This window comes from Eurypyga helias, unplaced genomic scaffold, assembly GCF_000690775.1.
Source record: "Eurypyga helias isolate BGI_N326 unplaced genomic scaffold, ASM69077v1 scaffold49619, whole genome shotgun sequence".
Lineage (NCBI taxonomy): Eukaryota > Metazoa > Chordata > Aves > Eurypygiformes > Eurypygidae > Eurypyga > Eurypyga helias.
In genome coordinates, this window is record NW_010275014.1 from 4,068 (window position 1) to 25,315 (window position 21,248).

Genomic DNA, 21,248 nt, shown 5'->3' on the forward strand with positions numbered 1-21,248 from the left:
CTCTTAAGAGAGATATATCAGACAATAAAAGAAGCACAGCTAGAGATAAAGTCCTTACAGTAACACCAAAAGGAGGAACATGGTTTTCATCCAAAAATGAGATGATTGCTAGGAGTATGGAATCAACTAGCCAATTCCTGTCTTGCACTACTCAAGAAAAGTGTTCTTTAGTTTCATGCTAGTTGTAGTCTAGTCCTGGACCGAATGCCCATGAGCAGGTGGAGCCCCGTGGCATGCGTCTGCCCGGTTTAATGTCACCCAAAAAGAATGCGGTTGTGAATTACAAGATCACTCCACAAAAAAAACCAAGTTATGGCATGTGGGGATAATCCAGGATACTTGTTTCAGAAGATTATTCCTAATCTGAACCAAAACAATGACAGAGTGGCACAGTACAGGTAAAATTCTGGGCCTGCATAGGAAACAATGGTTCTAAGGCTAGTAAACGAGTTCGGAGGAAGGTGATGTGGGGATGAAAGGACCCTAGGAATGAAGTAATTCTGAAAAGATGAGGAACAGATGAGAGGGAGTTGCACTGCAACTCAACGGGGGAAAAAAATAAACACACAAACCCAACACAAAAATGTTTTTGCTGCTTTTCCAAAGACAGATGTTGGTCAAAGTACACAAAACAGCTCGTGTTCCTCTGTTAATCTCTGGCACAAAACAATGATGAAGGACCAAAACACATCATGGAGTGATGTGATTAAAAGAAAAGCAGCAAGTTTCCAATTAACAGGAAGAACTAAGTTCAGAAAAAAGGGCAGTTTCCAATTTGATGGGTTTACACACATACTTAAGAACTCAGTTAAAAACACAGAGACATTTTAGTGACTTAGCTGTGAATTTCCAGGATCCAAGTTTGCTTGCCCAGCTCCAAGTCAGTGTGATTTGCCTACAGAGTTGCTCAATTTACTAGAAGATGGGAGGCAGGGGCGTGGTGGGGGAGGCAGAAACCCAATCATAAGCTTTGTAAATTCAACTGTCAAAGCTCTTTTACTTCTCTCCCTTATTATCCCATCCTCAAGTCAAAAGATGTAAGTCAAGTTTAGACATTAGACAGGCTGTGCAGCTGACTTAAACAAGCTAGTAATTATAACTTAAAATTCATGAATAATTTATAACTCAACCGGAACAGGATAGATTCAACAAAAACTGCGGACATGAAATATAAGTAGTATTATCCTACACGTAAAAACTGTTCCTCAATGAAGCTAAAACATCCATTTGAATTAGGGAGCATAAGTCTGTGTCAACAGCTGGCATACTTATTTTGTCAGTGTTTTTCAGTTTGTTGCCAAAAGTCTTCCAAGAAGTTAATTTTATTCTAACCAACCTATTTCACTACAAAGGTTAGTCAATTCTGACAATCCAAATGCACAATCGATTAAGATATGTTGTTCAGTGCTGTGTAAACATGAAGAGGCATGTTATGTGCCAGAAAATGGATCCTCAAGAAAACAGAAAAATGTTGCCACTCACACGATCAAAAGAACAAGGTTTTGTACAGCTACAATCCCTTGGAACAGTGGTTTTTCCCATGCTTCACTGAACAAATGTATTAAGTAGCTTTCTCAAATACATATAGAAACATGTGAATTCAGAATGAGGTCCAGAAAGTAAGCAGCTTGAACTTTTTCTCCAAGCGAGTATTAAATTCATTGACCTGCCTTAAAAATCAATGCTAAGTTAAACTGATGCGTAAGTTAAACTTACCATTCTTTGGAGCTGGCTAGTTTGCAGCCTTCCTCGTTCACCCAGATTAGTTTTCCATACAATGTCTAGTTTACCAATCACTGTTACACCTTTTATTACTCCAGCTTTCTCTGCAAATTCTTGCTTTGGTTTTAGGCAGTATAAGTACTGACGTGTATCCATAGGTTGTAAGTAAGTCCTTGAGCCAAATGTAGACTCACTAAAAGAAAACAACACTGGGCTTTAAACAGCTATTTTTAAGAAGGCTTAAGAACCCAATCTTTTTTCCCCATCCCTCACCAGTCTTACAGTGTGCCTGTGTTTTTTTTCCATGGCAAAACACACTGAACGCTTTTGTGTTTTCACAACAGAAAACAATTCTAGAATTTACGTAGCATCAAGGACCCACAGGAAAAAAACAATTCAGCTAAGACAGAGAGAACAGAGATGGAAATCCACTTTGCTACATCACAATTTATTACCTGGCATTTTAGGATTTAAACAACCATGCTGGTAATTTTACTTCTGCTATTTGGTTCCCTCCCAGTAAACCTCAGTGACATGAGCTTAAGATCCCCATTAAGAGCAAGAATCCTTACAGGGGGCGCAAACACTTGTAAGAACAATGCTCCACTGCACTGCAGGTGAACCAGTCATCAGGCAAGAAGAGGAGAATATTCACTTCAGCCCCCGCTGCAGAAGCACACGAGCATCACCTCCCCTACAAACCCAAGCAGCCATGAAGCACAAACAGCCAAAGTTAATTTCTACCCAGATATCACCATCTTTCATATCCACAACTGTTTACTGAACACAGCAGACAATTCTTCCGGTATTTCGTGTTTTACTAATTGACACAACATCACATTTATTTTGGGGTGACAAATTTTTATGTTCCAAGATCCTATATGGGTGTTTCACCATTTCGCCTTGACGGCTGCTTTGCTAGATCTTCATCAGAACAACCAAAACAGTGACAAGTCCACTAGAGCGAAACAAAGACAAGTCAAATGGGTCCTCTACGGCTAAATACACACGGATGATGTCAAAACCAGATGTGGGCTAAATTTTATATAGTAGATACTGAAATAGGAGTAGGTTTTCATGCTACCATGTCACCCTTGTTACCAGTTACTTGAGGATTAAGCTGGGGATTTCTCTATTAGGTAGAATAAAAATTTTGAGAGTAGTTTCTATAGAAAAACTGTAATAGCTTTCCCAGCTGAATATGTAACAGGAATTTGATATTTTTAATCAAGCAGTGTAGTACAATCTTTCCACTACAGACAACTCAGTAACGGTAATGCTTGTATCTCACGAAATCACAAAGAATTTCCAAGTCACATATGCCAAATCTGAACATACCTCTCCCCTGCTGTATCAACTGTGTTCAGTTCTGCAACGTTGTACATCATGGAAGGCTCTAAAGAAACCTTCTCCATAAACATTGGAGAGGTAGTGATATTCTGAATCTGAGCTTCCAGAAACACTTCATCTGTCTGAAAAAAGACAAAAGTGGAAGTTCATGAAAATGTGATTGGTGGTGTTCAAAAGTAGACAGTCCTATCGTTAAAAAAAAAAAAAGTCACATGTTTAGTTCATGCCTGCAAATCAAATTAAAGTAATTAATGCAAGGAAAAACCTTAATCCCAGTTACAATAGGAGCAAAAGTGTTAGTCAACAGGTATCTTGCCAAACAATGGATGTGGGATAATTTTGCTGTGTTCTGTATATTGCTTAGTTGTAATGCATCAGATCACCACTTCAAGACTTTCATCAACTCAACAGCAACTCAGGTTTTAATCCAAATTATTGATAAAGAAAAAAAATAGAATAAATGGTAAGGAATTGCAGTGCACAACGACATGCCATGCCAGATTACTAGTGCATCAAGCTGCATAAAAAAATGAAAGCAAGTTTGTGTGTTGTTCTTTAACTGAAGTAAAATAGTTCAGGTACATGCTCTGAAATTTTATTATCACGAAACACTGATATACTGGCTGCAAAGCTAAAAACCAGCCTCCTCCCTCGCTCAGCTGCATCGTGCCAATGGTTACCAGCATTATACGCATCCAACAATTTACCTGGTACTCTACCTCCAAAACATCCTGTCAGACATATCTGTTAAATGAAGCTAATGCCTGAAGAAGGCATATAAGGAGCAATTCTGGTACAGGAGTGAAAGCTACAGACTTAAACTTCAGAAGCTGAAAAAACATGGAACTAGAGGTGGTTTTGCCTCACTGCTTCTATGGAACTGCAGACTAATGAAGCCATTTTGCAGCTCTACAATCTCAGGATAGAATAATTACAGAAGGCTCAGTCTAGTAGAGATATGAGCCCCTGGAGAGGTAGAAAAACAAAACCAAGGAAGTGGCAAATTGAAAAAACAAAAACAAAAACCCAGCCTGAACCAAAGGAGGTGGGATGAGTTCAAGTACCAAATCTGTGTTTACAAGAGTTCTTGATTCAGGCAGTTGGACTAGATGATGATTGTAGGTGCCTTCCAACTGAAATAGTCTATTCTGTAAATGCACTATGAAGCAGAGTTTAGGTATTTTGTTACAATAAATTTTAAAAATTACTTTTGTGGCAACATTAGAAGGAAGCTTACAGTTTCTTTTTAATTGGTATAAATAAATTACTTCATTATACAAACGAAGTCCTGCTTGTAAATTATGAAATAAAAGTGGGACAAAATAGTCAAACTATTTTTAGTCCCAAAAGGCATTGTTTTAGAAGGAGAAATAGAGAACCATACTGTAACTATTTGTTACGACTTATAAATGTGTTAAACACAAACCAGATGATTGCATATATATAGCAATGAAAACTGTGCAAGCTCCATAGGTTACAGACAGACCTCGCACTTGCAGCAGGATCTAGGAATAACCCCAACTGAAACATGGCTCCCAGTAATAATTAGTACTACCACCTGACTGTCCCTTAAATTAATGCTGTTTATATCCCATAAATCCATTGCTCAAACTGTCCATTTACCCAAATTTTAGTTGTTTTCAATGCAGCAACCATAGGCAGAAATTTAGAAAGAGCTAATTTGAAAGGGAAAAGAAAAAACAAGCAGCAGCATAATGAAAAAGCAACTTAGTTTTGTGTTACTCTTAAGTTGTTTTAGTATTGCATGGTTTAAAAAACAAAAATCCTTAAACACTTCAGAAGAATGCAGTTTATTTTAATACACGGCACATCTTAAAGTGAAATCAGCCTGTAGAAGTATCACACTAACTCATCAACTGTTACATGCAGTTCAAAGTTGGAAAGCGCAGTTCCAGCTAGCAAAGGAAGGAAGAACATCCAACTGCTGCTCTCTCCTCAAACCCACTGTCTCCACCAACCAGACGTGAAAAGTTCTGTCACAGCTTACACAAGCAGTGCTCTGGTAAACCCTACATTTCTACGGGTCAAAAGCAGGAAATTTTCAGCAGGGATTAACTGCCGTTTTCAAATAATTAATCTAGTCATTTTTTGGTGAGGTGTTTTATGGGAGGACCCCCCTCCCCCAAGCAAGAGTCTGTAATAATCAACTTCTCGTTTCAACAATGGGTATTAAAGAAAGAGCTAACCATTTAAGTGATTAGCTGCACATACAAAGATGAGAAAACCTGAGTTCAAGATAGGCAGAACGAACATTGCTTTTCCATTATGTTTTTAAAAGAAAGTCAACAAGCACAGAGACAGATAGGCGATTGAAAAAGCATACATATTTATAAAAAAATAAATAAAAATTACCACAGAACTGAGGTCACTCTAATGGGAAAATAAAAAAAGAACACATTAGAGAAATTAGGGTTAAATGTTAAAGAAAAAGGAGGCTAACTTTCAAACAAAATGCATTTCTGCATTTTTTTGCACCATCTAAACAAGATAGCATTAGTAAGACAGAAACGTAAATAAAAATGGATGCAAACAAAGATGACAACTACATTGTACATCTAATAAGTCATAGCTACTGTGTTTACATGGTTTACTAGCTTTGCTTCAGAACCATTCCAAAGTAGAGCCTAAGGCACACATAGAAGATATGGTAGCACAAAACTGACCCTCCAAAAAAAGGAGTTTTTGAGTGAGTTTCAAGTTTGTCCTGAATTTAAATCCATGCCATGGATTATGTATGAAATGGAAAACAACAGTCCTTGTCATTTCACAGATGCTTTGAAGTATCACATATGTAAGGTCTTGAAATAAAAATAACGTGGCAGTGTGTTCTACCAAAGCTACAATCCTGCAACTTGTAACTAAATTTGCCATAAAATAATCAGGGAAAAACTTTTTTGAATATCCATCATTCCAAAAACCCAACTTTTAGTTGCAAACTTTGTTTTCTTAAGCGCCTCCATATTCGTTTCCCTGTGCAAGTTTGCACGAACATAAGGTTTTACAGAGCCTTTTCCGAGGCACAGCGACGCCGCTAAGAGACTTTCTATTCTACAGACCAGGGTGGGTAATTCAATTTCATGATTGCAGCAGGTTAGGGCGACAGGGCATGCGTTCAATGCACAAATTTCAGCGACCAGCTTGATTTGGGTGCTACTGCAATACGAGCAACAAGCAAGAAAATTAAGGTTCAGTATTATTCCTTGTCTTCAAAAAAATTAAAGTATGGATTATAATTTCTAGTAGGAAATAATTTTAGAGACAGGTTTCATTAATAGACAGCATCACATCTGTAATATTAATGGTAACGGTTTAACTCGTTAGTCAACCTTTAAAGACCTTTTGCTAACTAATAACTGACACATACCAGTATTTTTTTGCTCCTAATGTTATCAATCTGTCTTAATATTCATGATGAAGGTCTTGGTGCTTTGAGAGCAGTGTAGTATCACATACAACATCTAACCAAAAATTAATCTCTAGGTTTTTAAATTGAATTGACTTCTGTGGTCACAACACATATCAGACCTTTATCAGAAATTAAATCTGACTGGTACTATACCAGTTTGCTAGGCAAATGAAAATCGCTCACTTAATTTAAGGTTTTGGATGTTTTGGAGGTGTTTTTATTCCATCATAGGGATAATAAGGTCATGGGAGTTGCATAAATTCTTGAACAGGAAGAACAAAAGGCATCAAAGCAGGCCTTTAAAACATTTGGGGTAGGGTTGGGGGGAACAAAACCAAGAAGCCACAAATACCAGCTCAGACACCAAAGCTTCTCAGAGATCCTTATTAGGAAGAACTGTGGCTAATGGAGGAATGGAATTCAGGTTTCTTAAGGCCAGTCAGTAAAGCAAATTTAGAAAAATATTTTTGACAAACGTCAAAAGTTTGCTCAGAATTTACCTTAAAGAGGTTTTTATTTCCAGACGTTGCCATTTATGGATAACACCAGTTCTAAAAAGCACTCGCCCAGTGGTAGATGCTTACGTGCCAAAACTACTCAGGCACCCCACACCTGGGCAACCTAATGATTGAAGCCTGTGGCCTGGATACCTGTACCAAGATATTTAAGAAAACGTTTTTCTCTTCCTCTGTACTATGATATTTAAATCACTTACAACCTATGCCTTGATTTATCCTTATTTTAATATATAGTGTGCAGTTTATTTCGATGTCTTGTAATTTACATGCTATTCATTCACACCACTGAAAATCTTCATGGACAGTTTCCTGCACAGCTCTGAACAAGACAGATCTTTACATGTGAAATCTTCATTTATAGAGCAGAAAGTCTTATCTGTTATTTCTCCCTTCTGTTTTCTCACTGGTACTGTCAGGAAGGTAAAAAAAAAAAAAAAAAAAATACACCTTTCACACCTCTATAACCATAATTTTGCATGATGAACCCCATGTGTGACCACGAGAGAGAGAAATTAATTAGAACAATACATCTGGTAACTCTCTGCTTTTCTACATGCAAGTTCATAGCACACATCTGCTTAATTAAGAACTAAGAGGAGAGCAAAGTATTTTCTACATTGCTTACCACACGTTATTTTTCAAATTGCCAAAATTCCCCTCTCACAGACCCTTGGGTCTTCTTGCTCCCATCTACTATTCACTGCAGTATAAAAACACCTACACCTTGGCTCTATATTTTAAACTATTTAAAACAAACTGTTTATGAACGCTAATGAAGGTTTTCAATCAAATGACTAGCAGTGTAATAAGTGACCATATTTTAGGGGTTACAGAAAAAGTGTAGCTCTCGTAATGAAAGCTCTCAAAGTACTTTACAAGTACCAGTCTGAACTTTGTACGAACAATACAGAATACGATGCTCAAAACTAATCTACTTAGCCACTATCACAAAGCAGGTAAGTGACAACGATGGGAACAAATGTCCTAACTTCCTATGTAATGAGATACTGTGAAAGTTTATACCCTACAACAGATCAATAGAATACATATATATCCACAGAGAATGTCCACAAATAAAAAGAACACTATTTGTAATTTGTAAAAGTTTCCACTATCTGTGTCAGCCTCAGTTAAATTTCTTCCCGTAAGTAGCCAAAGACAGATGCCTAAGTATGTCGAAAAAAATATACAAGGCATGTATGTTTTGAAGCCCTGTCTGTAACTGTCACAAACTTAAAACTTAAATTATTAAAACAGAGGGCCATCATTATATTGGGGAAATTTAAATTTAAATTGTTGAACAGAGGTGTCATACTTACATTGGGGAAGTTTCAATTTCAAATTTACCCCAATCTGGTAAATTATTAACTGCTTTGTGAACAATTAATCTCCCTTACAGTAAGTACCCTATCAGCCTAAATATACAAGCAATAAATGAAAGTATTTGAGTTCATGGGAAAGTGGAAAATAGGCAAAATCGTCAGCCAACTGCACTACATTTCTGACACGTCTGCCTTAGTTACCATACCTTTCCCACCTTTCATTGAAAGTATATCTGTTTTTAACCTAATTGATATAAAACCACCACCTAATTTTTTTCCCTTTAGAAATGATCATCTTTCCCAGAAACGTGTACTTAAGAAGCTATTTGAGTTTAATTTAACTACCTAATTTGAAGTAATAAACCCAGCACACCAAAACAAACCCAAAATACATACATCTGTTGCTTACCTCAGCATTGTAGAATTTGGTTTTCACATCTAGTGGTTTAAGAACCTGAATGAAATGGATAAAAGACAGATTAACAATCGTTTTTTTCAGACAACTTCAGCATAAACTCTGTAAGTGGTAGGACCTTCACTGAAGTGTTTTCGTTTTCATCTTACACAGAACAGGTGCATAATTGAATATCTGATAAAACCAGCTCAGCTAAAAACTCACAGTTCAGAGTACATACACTTGCTGCTTCTTATTTGCACACTTGATTGCTTTCCTACGAAGCAGTTCTCAGACTGCAAACAAGTACTTCTCCACCCAAGCACTGGCCTCATATGAAGCCAGACAAATCCAGTGCACTACGTAGATATATGTCTTTAAAATAACATTACATCCATCTTGTATCCTCAAGTGGTCGGCATTTGCTTTCAAGAATGAGCAAGAACCATGTAATATTCACAAGTCCTTCAGTGTTCTGCAGCAAACAAAAAGTTGCTGAGGGCTTCTTTAAAAATAAATTAAATGGAAAACTATTCATGTGATTAGCTTAAGCAACAGACCATTAGTAGGCTTCACTTCCTTCTTGAAAAACAAAGCTGTTGCAATCAATAAAAAAGCCAATATATCATTTTAGTAGCATGATATTAAGTCAACAAGAGAAAACAATTTCAGGATACAAAAGGTGATAATAAAGTGTTGGTTCTTAAGTGCTTGAATTTTGTGCATAAAATCACTACAGTTAACACATTCAAGTATGAAATGGATATACACTGATACAAGATTATTTCTTTCACTTATATGATACTTCTAAGGAAATAAATTCAAAATTACCTTGCTGAAAATTAAGTATTTTCCTTTACGTGTAAACAAAAGAAACTTCCCTATGTAAGTGTACTGTATCCTGAGGGATGCCTAAATCTCCAAGCTGTGAACAAATTTTTTAGCCCTAGGGAATTTAAGATTAAAAAGTAGTCTTCACAGAGATTTTGCATTATAAAAGGCGTAATGTTAAAATCTTTCAAGTAATCATCTCTCTCACTAGTCAGAAAAAAGTCAACATTTTAATTTAGGTGTTTGTTGGTTGAGGAGGTTTTTTTCCACCAAGTATTTTGATTCAGCAAGCTTACCGGTTTCTCTTAATGCTGCTGTTTTCTCTTGCTTTCTTATAAACAAAGTCTTTCCATTTATTCCAGTAAACCAAAAAAAAACCCCACACCAAAACAAAACAAAAAAACCCTGAGGTTCACAACCTTCTCTGCCAAACCAAAAAACCAACCAATCCCTAGGAAGAATCATTCCTTTTCCATATAAACATAATGATGTTAATTAGTTCAGAGAAAACTTTGGAACAAAAAGGCACTATTGATCAGTATTAAACTATATGTAATAGTCGAAAAAGAAGCTACTTTAAAACTGACTGTAACACCAGTTCAACTTAAAAGATCCTAGAAAACAGGACTGAAAAAGTTGAGAACCTGCCAAAGAGAAAACTAGGTCTTTTTGTTATAAAATAGCTGCTGGCACCTCAATCACTAGCAGCCATCAATTCCCACTGTAAAGACATGATTCAGTTTTCTGTAACACTTTTGTGTGCTCTCGAATTTTCTAGGTGGAATCTCCATGTCAAATTTAAAAAATAACATCCAAAATTGCTCAGTAAAGTGTTTTTCTCATAATGAATCAGAGTGTATTTTTAGAATGGTGTTAAAGTGTGTATATATATACTTCCTGAGAAGCTCTTATGCTTCCTTCTTTGACAGAAGAGTTTCAAATCTGACAGATAGCAGGCCTTAGCTATTTTGACACTAAAGTTGCCTGTGTTGGATTCACTTAAAAATATAAAAAATTACAATATCCACAGAGATCCCTGAAAAATGTGCACAAGTTTCCATATCAAGTCTAAGGGAGACAAATCAACATCTTGAACAAGGCTCTGGCAAGAACAAGGAGAGACAAGTGGAAGAGAGAACTACGTCTGCAAATGCGTACAAGAGGGGGCAGAATACTGAACTCCCTGGGGGACAAAGAATGGAGAAACCAAAATGGAGACAGTTTCACAAGAAGGGCAAGACAAAACTCAAAGATGAAAATCAGCTTCAGTAAAGATGAAGAAACACTGCAGAGATTCTAGGTTCGGGGGAGAGTGTAACATGAAAACTGATGTGGAATAATTTTCCCTAGGACTGTTGAAACAAACACCTTTGACTAACCAATACCTGCCATATCAAGGCCCACAACTGCTAAGAGCACTCAGGTGTTCTTGGTCTGTAATGCATGGCAATTCAGCCTTCTAAAGAAATTGAATTTTTCTTCTAAAGGAAAATGCTTTTTCTTGAAGTATCTAAATAGAATACTAGAAAAGAACAAAATGAAATCACCTGCAAAGATCAGGTCTCAATCATATAAGGCTCCTGTATTGCCAGACTCAGTATCTAAAAATGTATTCAGTAAAGCAAGTCACCTAAACCTCCATTCCATGGTAAAGAGCCCACACTCACTAAGTATCAGCATATTTCTCTAAAAAATTAGGCATTCATTAAAACCACAGCTAAAACAGACTCTTTCCTGCCAAAACCAGTCCACAGATAACAGTAACTTCCTGCTTTCCTTAGTTGCTCTAATCTGAAGTCTTGAAATCTGGGCTGTGGAACTGAATGTTTCAATCATTACTGTGGATATTAGTCTGATACAACACATCAGAGTTCTCTGCTTAGCTTCTGTTGAAAACCAAACTACTAAGTTCCAATTTCAAAAAGGTTACACACTCTCAAAGAAAAATCAGAATTTTATAATCTAAACTAAATGGTTACACGTGTCAAAATCAGAATGAACAATACTCGTTCTATTTAAAAATAATCATAAAGCTGGCTGCTATAAAAATGGAGTTTTTTAAGAGTAGATTTTTTTTCTCAATAAATGAATCAAAAAAGATGTAATATTTATTATTTCTGAAAATGTTTAACTGCATGGTAATTAGAAACCACCAGTTCATGTGAAGTCTGAAGCAATGTTTTTTGAGTTCACTTTCTAAGAAGTCAAACAGATATTTAGTATGTAAAAGTGCTTTTGGAGTATCAAATGTCTTAAAATTGGTTTTCCAGACTCATACACTTACTAGAAATAGAGTATGCAATATTCATGCAATACCTGAAATTTGAAGAACTTTCTGAAGTACATCTTCTCTCCTGTCTGTGTAGTATAACTTACTGCACAAACTAAGCTGAAAGAAACAATCAAAAAAAAGTTTTGTATTTATTGAAAATTTGTGCCTGTATCAAAGCAGCATCAGAATAGCACGCGTAAGAGGCAGTTTCATTTAAGCTCATTTAATCACAGAAAAATTTAAAACCTTACATGTGTGTTCCTATCTCCTTCACTTCATGATGGATCACATCATCAATGCAACAGTCCGGTTTAAGCTCTGCCACTGCAGCACTGGAAGCTGAAAGATTCAAGCGCTGAGAACTTGTCTGAAGATCAGCCTGGGGACAGAAAAACAAAGCACCGGTTAGAACTGCTGCTGCTTAAACCAACCTAAAGGAAAATAATTTATGTTATTAAGTTCTAGGTTTCACTGCGCATTTTGTGCCCTATGTGCTTTTATACATATAACTAAGATATATTAAGATGACGAGATACTGGTCAAATCTGAAGACAAGTTCTAAAATATATATAAATGATCCAATCATTTAACATGCAGCTTAAAATATCTTTTTTTTTTTTTTTTTTTTTTTACCCTGGTTTTTGTGCTGTCACGATATTATGCCTATTAGTTTGTTTACACTGAGTTCTGGAATTTCTGTTCTTAACATATTTGTTTAGCAGAAAACACAAAACAAAAGATGCACTAGAAAAGAACTCATTTGAAATATAAGTAAAACACAAGTCAACTCATGCTTTACAGAGACCTGCTTTGGTGGCTTCACTGGAAATGCAAGAAAGCAAATATATCTCCAATTTTTTGGCTGTAGAGGTTTAGCCACACCATTTCTCCAGAGAATTTTTAACACATATCCTTTTGTTTTTTTTTCTGGATACAATCCTAATTTTTCATTTTAGTCTTTAAAGATTTCCATTATGATTTCTACATCTGATTGTTTCCAATTTCCAGGTATATTTTCTGGATTGGAAGAAGTGGCAGGTATTTCTTAAAGCTTTAAAAGTACAAAATATTGACAGAACGCATACTCAACATCTTTTAATTTTTTAAAAATCCAGTAAGTAGATTTATCTTTGCGTACCTTCACCAGTATGTCCTTGACAACTTGATTACTATCATTGTGTACACTAATGTAACTGGAAAATGTCTCTCCCAGAAATATATTTCTGTATTTAAAGAAAAAGTGTAAGTTACTTAAAAAAAATACAGAATATTTCACTGAAACCCCTTAAAGTTCTAATTAAAATATATATATACACATGCGCGCACATGCGTTTCCCAGATGAAATCCTAAAAGTACAGAGGCATTTTCATACCATACTTCTAAATGTCATCCTTCTAAGACAAAAAAACCTTCAAAGAGAGAACAAGCAAACCAGATCTTTTTCTAGATAAAAATAAGAAGATGGCTTACAGTCCCCACAAAAAATCCTGTAGTAAACTGTTAGTATAAGATGTGGTTTATAGTAGCACGTTACATTAGAAATCCACCCATAGCTGCTACGGGTGAATCCTCATTACATTCAGAGTCAGGCTACGAACAGGGAACATCAGACAGCACACATATATACATTACATCACATTATAAATCAAGCCAGAGATTATTTTTTGAAATGATTGAACATCTTACTGCGTAACAGTGATGTTCAAAAAAAAAAAAAAAAAGAGAAAGAAAACTAATAAACACATTATCATTAAATGCAACCTAAATCTTGCATGTTACTGTTAAAATAATTCATTCTTACCCAAAATTTTGAGGCAAAGTCAGCATTTCTCCTAGCATCAAAGTTTCTGCTCCCTTTACGGTAGAAGGATCATCTTTCATGAGCTGGTTAAATAGATTACCTGTAGAAATATCCAGTTGCTGATATCTAAATATCTGCTAAGTCCAAAGCTTCATTGACATTTAAGTTATGACACTCAATAACTTTAGATGTAATTTATTTTAGACCTATGTTTTTACAACCGATTTGTTTAGTGATGAAATACATTATCTGTAGGCTTGCCCATAAATTATAACTTACTTCCAGGCACTTGTGTCCAATGAATCATTTAGTATACATGCTGAATGACACAATCCCAAAGGCATTGTTGAGCTTTAAGAGATATTCAGCTCAAGTAAAGCACATTGCATAACAGAAGTCATCAACCCCACTTTCCTCCCCTGCTTGCTTTTCTCAAGAAAATCCCCTTTTCTTGGATCTTTGCTTTACCTCTTTCTTATACTTGACTTCTAACTGCAACTATTACTGTGGGACAACCCAGGGATTTCCAATTCACAGTTGTACACCGAGCATAACACAATTCAAAAGCAGCAATTCTTGCAAAATAATTTTCCACAGAACATTCCTACGTTGGTTCTAATTACCAGGACATTTTCTCCAGACAAAGAAGATTGTAATGCCAAACTTCCTACAATTACACATTTCTCTCTCACAACTAACTGCCTGCCACCTCGTGTGTTAGTTGCTCAGACTCTGAGGTCACGCATTTGCAATATCATCACCAAGCTTTCAAAGCTGCAGGTCAAAAGTGGTAACGTGCACCCTCGTGTTTTCCTAGAGCCATTCCCAAACAAAATATACTCTTGCTTCAGATTACAATCTATGGGAAGGGGTAAGACACCTAACACCTCAGATGCTCACATTGCTTGAACTGGCAACAGACATAACTGGTCAGTAGAAAAAAACCCCAACCATACCTGGCAAATCTCTTTCTTCACAAGTCACTGGGATATTAGTGAATAAAGTAGGTTTGGTTAGCCTCATCACTGCAAAAATCAGAAAATAAACCATGTCAATGAAACAAGTATTTTTTAAATATATTATTTAAAGTATGATTTTGTCTTGATCTCTTTCCACCAAAAGAACCAAAACACAACCACCAAATCATAGCCTGAAAAAGGGTAACACCTTGCTGAATGACCTGGCCTTTTTCCAAATAAAAAAATTCCCTGATACTCTGAGATCCAAGAGCACTAGTGATGCCATTGCTCCCTCTTGCTTTATTCTCCTGGTGCACTAACTTTTACTGCTTCCAATCTTAGGTGCTGATGATCTTACACCCATAACAGTGTGAAGTGCTTTGTGGACTTGGAGAAGCGTGCCAGTTTCAGTTTTTTGTGGACTCATCTAGGTTAAGCACCTAGATACTGAGATCCTGGTTACTCTGGAATGGTGACTAATGCAGAGTCCTTTCTGTCAAATTCCAGACTATAAGGAATTGTATTTACACCCTCATCTCCAAAACATTAAACAGAGTTAAAATCTAAAGGCTTACATTATTTATATAACTGCTTGTCACAAACTTTAAACTCGAACCAGCAAAACCATCACAAAAACCTTAGAAACACAAAAACCCATCTATTTTATCAATACTGACAAAACCAAAATCATTGACATCTAGCTAAAGACCTCAACTTCAAGAAAGTAGTATTTTCAAAGACTACATTAACTCAGAATACTCCAAGTTACATTATTTTTATCCGTATGACAGATTTAAGATGCTGATTCTAAAAAGAATTCCTCCCTATTCATATAAACCAGTGGCCTTAATCCTGCATATATGCCTCTTATGAAAGCATTCACAAGAAAAATTTGAGAATTTGGAGTTGATCTGAATATATGAAAATCTCTGGTTTGTTTTCTTTCAAGACTCAAATATAAACCCATGTAATTTCTGAAAACTAAACTTAAAAAGGCTTTCTCGACTGCACCAACTTAATCAACATCCTTGCACTGACACACATATTGTGCTTTTATCTTTATTGTACTTTTGTAGATCTTATGTCCAGTCAGCATTTGCTATCTCCAGAACCATAAAATATTCAATTATTTCAATATACATTTGGGTGTAGTGGGCGGCATTGGTTCACAAGAACTTACACTACCATACAGCAGACCTATGCAAGTTCACATCAACACAATCAAGTATCAGTTTTCACATAAAAAGGGTAATACATTCTCTTGTTACGGCGAAAAGCTGAAGACAGGAAGTGCTGACAGCTAGCAGTGCATCTAACCTTATTCACACAGCAGCCAGTCCCAAGCAGCAGCAAACTGACAGCTACTACTGAACAGTGACACCAACCTCTCCTGTAAAATGTTCTTTAGCTCTTTTCCTGGTATATTAAACAAATATGAAATGGGACTGCATTATTGGCAGTTACCCGATTTTATGCAAATCTACAGTTAGGCCGTGTAGACTAGTACTTGCTAACTGCTTCTAAAGAAAGAGTTACAGATCTTGTTTAGCCACATTTAAGACATAAATAAAGAGATTGTAGAATGAAGTAAAACAAAAATAAGATATGCATATCATATTAGAAAATATTGTATCTTTGCAGGATGACGTCTCATTTCTTTTAAGATTCTAGACACAAAATACAACATTAAACTCAAATCACACTGCATTCTACTCGATTATATCTTTGTAAGTGCTGACACACAAAGGAACTGTTAATATTACCATTAAGCTCTGAAGAATAATTTCAGTGAAATAACTTGGCTATAGAAATTTTAAAACTAATAATGACCCTCAGTTACTTGGACAGCATTTTACATCAGTTTTGCTAAGGAGTAATATTAAATGTCACAAACACCCCAAATGTCAATATAAGATCCCTTTAACATTCAGTCAAAGTTTAGTAATACACGGCAACGATCCAAACTGAGCAATAGCCTTAATTTTAAGCCACAAAAAGTTATGTAATGCCTATAATGAAATATAATTACTCTAACACAGAATCACAGAACGGTTTGGTTTGGGCTGGAAGGGACCTTAAAGCCCACCCAGTTCCAACTCCCCTGCCATGGGCAGGGACACCTTCCACTAGACCAGGTTGCTCAAAGCCTCATCCAGCCTGGCCTTGAACACTTCCAGGGATGGGGCATCCACAGCTTCTCTGGGCAACCTGTTCCAGTGCCTCAATAAGGAGAGGATGTCATCAAAAGAAAAATGTAAGTAAAAGCCCAAGGGAATTTTATTTAGATTTCACAGAGACACCTATGTTATGCTTTACGTCATCAGTGTTAATGATAATCTAACAATCCACAGATACTTATTTACCCCTTTTCCAGGCACCACAGAGTGTGACCTCCAGCTACAGCAAAATTATCTGGAGTTAGCAGGGGTGCCCAAGAGAAATAAATAACCTTGCAGTCATATCAATCCCAGTTTAACTGCTCTACTGACCTTCCAAACACTGAATTGAACAGGGACAAGCATGACCTTGAAACACTTTATTCTTTCAGGTGATAAAAGCTATGCTGAACTCAGCATTTTATCAACATAAAACACAGTCAAGTCCTCAGACCTTTACCTTTCGTAATGATAACAAATAAAAGGTTTGCAGATAGAAGTCTGATTTTGTAATTTCCTGACTTTTAGCTGGAAGAGAAACATCGGGAGGGGGGAAAAAAAAATTCTTACTCCTAAAGTCATAAAACAGCAATTGCTAAGTTCATCATTATTTTTAAGCATACAACTTCCACTGAAACATTTATTAGTATTTCTGGGAAAGTACTGATAACATTACCAAGACAGCATACACATACAATAGAAATCAAGTTTGTCTTTCATGCAAGGGCTAAGCCTGTATTAAAAAAAAGGCACACACACAACTTTCAGGAAGTAATAAGATCTTGAAAGTCTCAGTGCCAAAACCAATTATAGATCCTTAAAATTATTATTAACAACCAACTTTAAATGTATGGTTTCATTCAAGCAAAGGACATCCTTACTGTGCTGCTTTGAAACCAGGAGAAGGAAAAATATTTTATGATCTGACATAGTTTGCCACAGTAGTCTAAAATACTTACTTTTTTTCTTCCTTTAGACAACCGTGGTAGATAAAAACTACACAATGCAGTACTGAGCCAAACAGAAACTCACTAATCTCAATAGAAACATTCATAAGACTACTGGCAAAACAAAGTTAAATCTAATTACAGTCAAAAAACTGTTGCAAAGTAATATTAAATAGTTTTACGCTCGTTAATTCATCAGTTGTTACAAAGTTTGTATATTTAAGCTGCTTAAAAATGGTAATACCTCAGACAGCAATTTTGTTATGAAACTCTGTCTTACAATTATAAGCTAAATATAATTCCAAATCTATGTACAAGCAAATTCATTTTATCAGTAAGGCTTAGCTTTTCCCTCAGAATATTTCTAACATATTCACAGTATAATATATCACAGAAAATCCATATCTGTCCCACAGATCTCTGGATAGTAGCATTGCAAGACGGCAATTCATTCTGCTTGATGAGTCTATTCAATTTTATCCAGATATCCTCCAAATTCTGATTATTACAAATAGACTGTTCAATTGTCCACTTTGCTCTATAAAATGCATGCAGTTTTAGTCTTTCCAAATTATTTTGCAGTTCTTGAGATAAAGGAAGAATCTTCTCTTTAAGCTTAGGGCTAGGGAGGGAGACACTCCAAGATCTTTTCAATTTTTGTTTTCCATTAGGTGGTGGTTCTCCTTGATTCTCCAAGTCAATTGGTCTGTGAACAGTTTGTGCTTGGATTAAAGTCTGCCCATGTTTCACGTTAGACTGAAACTCAAGGAGATTCTTTGTGCAGTCATAATCGGGAGATCCTGTAACATATTCTGAAGGTGAAGAAAGTTGCTTCAATTCTTCTGCTTCCTCACAAGGAACAACAGGTGGCGGGTTTTTTGGTTTGAGGGGAAGTCTGTATAAATCATTTGGAAACCAGGGTGTAAATCTTGGTAACTGACGAATGGGAAACTCCTTCAATGCCTCTTCTGCAAATTTCTGCAGTTTTATTAGATCTCTCTGATGTGGTCGATAGTGCAAGACCACTTCCATGCTTGTACAGTAGGAATCCAGTTATTCTTAAGAAAAGCAACAGTCTCTTGATTAGTATTCTCAAATCTAGACTGAAACATCTTATTGACATGAATTTCCTTGCCCCATGCTGCAAAGATCAGTGGAAAACAGGACCTAAAGCAGAAGTATTATAAAAAAATAAGATACTACCATAGTAACAAAAACATTGCTAGGGTATTTTACAAAAAAACCAACAAGTGGTAAAAATAAGCACAATAGATATCAGAACATTCTACTCTATCCAGGCAGAACATTAGCATCTGAATTCCACCATTACCAGCATAACTGCGGTACAATGAACACTATCCATATGCACAGTTTATTCAACACTGTCCCTCACAGGATTGTTCTTTTTCTGCCACTATCTCATACCTGCCATCCATCTATCCTTATTCTTGCTATATTGCTGTGATGCATACATACAATTATTACTGCCTATTTTCTAAAGTTTACCAGACAAATCTATTATTTTTTTTAACACTTCAACACTTCAAGCCAGGGCACAAAGCAACTAGAAAACACGTGTTACAAAAATATTTCCTGAAACAGTACTGACCAGTATAGCAGTTTTTAAAGTCACAGGTTAAAAGTGAAGTGCTATAGGCAAATTAAAGCTATTTGCTTCCATTTAATATCAGAACTACAAATGAAGTTTTAGTCTCAGAGCTTCCCAGCAATACATGGAGCCACCCTTCTGGTCCTTAACTTAAGGACCTGATAATTCCTTCATTTATTAGTTTTTTTAGAATACCTAAAAGATTCATTAAGTCTTAAACACTTTATACTTTCATATATCCTTGCTTGCTTTCATGCAAGGATTATACTAAGGGGGGCTGTGTGTGGGCAGGAAGAACTACAAACGCTACTATGAAACATAACACACACTCCTGCTCTCCTGTTACACCCCTCCACTCCCCAACAAGAAGTTTGCAATTATTTCACGTTCCCTGCCAGAGATCAGCAATATACAATGATACTAAAATTAATAAAATAGAGGATTGCTTAATCATTACACTCGCAGCATTTTGTTTAAAATAGTCAGAAAGCAAAGAAACCCTGACACCTTTCTCACTTATTTTGCAAAATCTACAGCCACGACATTACACCAAATTCAACACAGGCCCAAGGATTTTATTGGTTTCTTACAAAAGCAAAATGATCTATTATAAAACTTTTGCTATAAATTAGTTACTCTCAAAACGCACTTGTAATGGCAGCCGATGACGTTTCGTGTTCTCAGGTTTTTGGCTTATTCAGTGTGTGTACGTATATGAAAAATGTGTTGATCTCTGAATTATAGTTAACAGATTTTACTGTGACACCCAGACACCATTAACAACTCAATCCAGGAGCACTGTAAAACAAGTACATGGGCAGAAGATGGGCTCTGAAGCCATCTACACACCTGCACTACTTTATCTGAGTCACCTCACTGATTCAGAATGCTTGTAGAGTTGAGACCTGAGCCAACAGTTTACTCCTACTTAACTCACAGCCTTTATTTAATAAATAAGCTCCTCTAGAAAAAAAAAAAGTAAGTAAATATGTTTATTGACTGAAATAAAGTGAATATATCCAAGCTCTTCCTTGTTTCAATTGCTGACTACTGGTATTCAATTGCAAGCAGAAATAATGAAGTTCTTAGAGTTCTGTATTAATTCTGCAAGCTATGAGAGACACATTTTTTATTTTCACTACTCATAATTCCTGAATCAAGGATGTAAGCCCAGTAACTGTGCATTAAGCATAAGGTTGTAGGGGCAAAAACCATAAAGGGGAAAAAAACCCAAGCAAAAGAGACAGCAGGGAACTGGTAAGGATATTTTACAAAAGGATACTCCTGTAACTAATGAGAGCCTTGTGCAAAGCGCAAATGCACCGAACATCCTTGCTAAGCAAGGTGCGTACCCTCTGCTACCTACAGCAGCTGGCCCACCCCAGCCTCCTTTCGCCCCCAGTGCCTCGCACCTTGCGCCCCACCATCCGGCCCTCCTGCCGTGCAGCCTCTTGCTCGCTCTTCTCCTAAATCGGTGGAAAGAAACGGCCTCGCCTCGGGAACGGACACGGTATTTCACGACCGGTTCGCAACTCAAAGCCCTCACCGCCTCGGCTCCCCCCGACCACAGCCGCAGCGCCCACATCTCCTACAGGCCGGGCCCGCCTCGTCCCTCAGGGACGGAGCTGGGGCAGCGAGGGGAGCCAGGGCAGAGCCGGCGGAGACTCTGCTGCCATAGGAGGATCAGCCCAGGAGGACAGACAGACAACAGCAGGCCAGGCCAAGCCCGGCCCGGCCGGCCACACTCTCGGTACCTTTCAGAGCCAGCAAGTGCTCTTGCTTGGGCTGGTTGACGTCCATGGCGCAAGCCTTCACCCCTGCGAGAAGACAGGACGAAGCGCTACCGGTAGCAGAAAACGCTCGGTTGGGACAAGACGGAATGAACTCCTGCGCAAGATCCCGAGACGGTAAATACCGCCGCGCCCGGATCCAAGTGCCC

At 36.9% G+C, this 21,248-nt stretch overlaps 1 protein-coding gene across 4 annotated transcripts in view; it reads right to left on the minus strand.

Annotated features, from left to right (window-relative positions):
- TRAPPC13 (trafficking protein particle complex 13) overlaps positions 1 to 21,109 on the minus strand; it is a 23,869-nt gene extending 2,760 nt beyond the window's left edge. For 2 of the 4 annotated variants that reach the window (XM_010159957.1, XM_010159956.1), the window contains exons 1-10: positions 21,064 to 21,109; positions 14,595 to 14,663; positions 13,639 to 13,738; positions 12,975 to 13,059; positions 12,088 to 12,215; positions 11,881 to 11,953; positions 8,749 to 8,793; positions 5,446 to 5,463; positions 3,061 to 3,194; positions 1,717 to 1,915 (exon numbers count right to left, since the gene is read on the minus strand). In XM_010159957.1, coding sequence (XP_010158259.1) covers positions 1,717 to 1,915; positions 3,061 to 3,194; positions 5,446 to 5,463; positions 8,749 to 8,793; positions 11,881 to 11,953; positions 12,088 to 12,215; positions 12,975 to 13,059; positions 13,639 to 13,738; positions 14,595 to 14,663; positions 21,064 to 21,109 — 897 coding nt within the window. The remainder of the gene's footprint in view (positions 1 to 1,716; positions 1,916 to 3,060; positions 3,195 to 5,445; positions 5,464 to 8,748; positions 8,794 to 11,880; positions 11,954 to 12,087; positions 12,216 to 12,974; positions 13,060 to 13,638; positions 13,739 to 14,594; positions 14,664 to 21,063) is intronic. The other 2 variants (XM_010159960.1, XM_010159959.1) reach the window with 1 other exon arrangement.
- Positions 21,110 to 21,248: the final 139 nt, after the last annotated feature.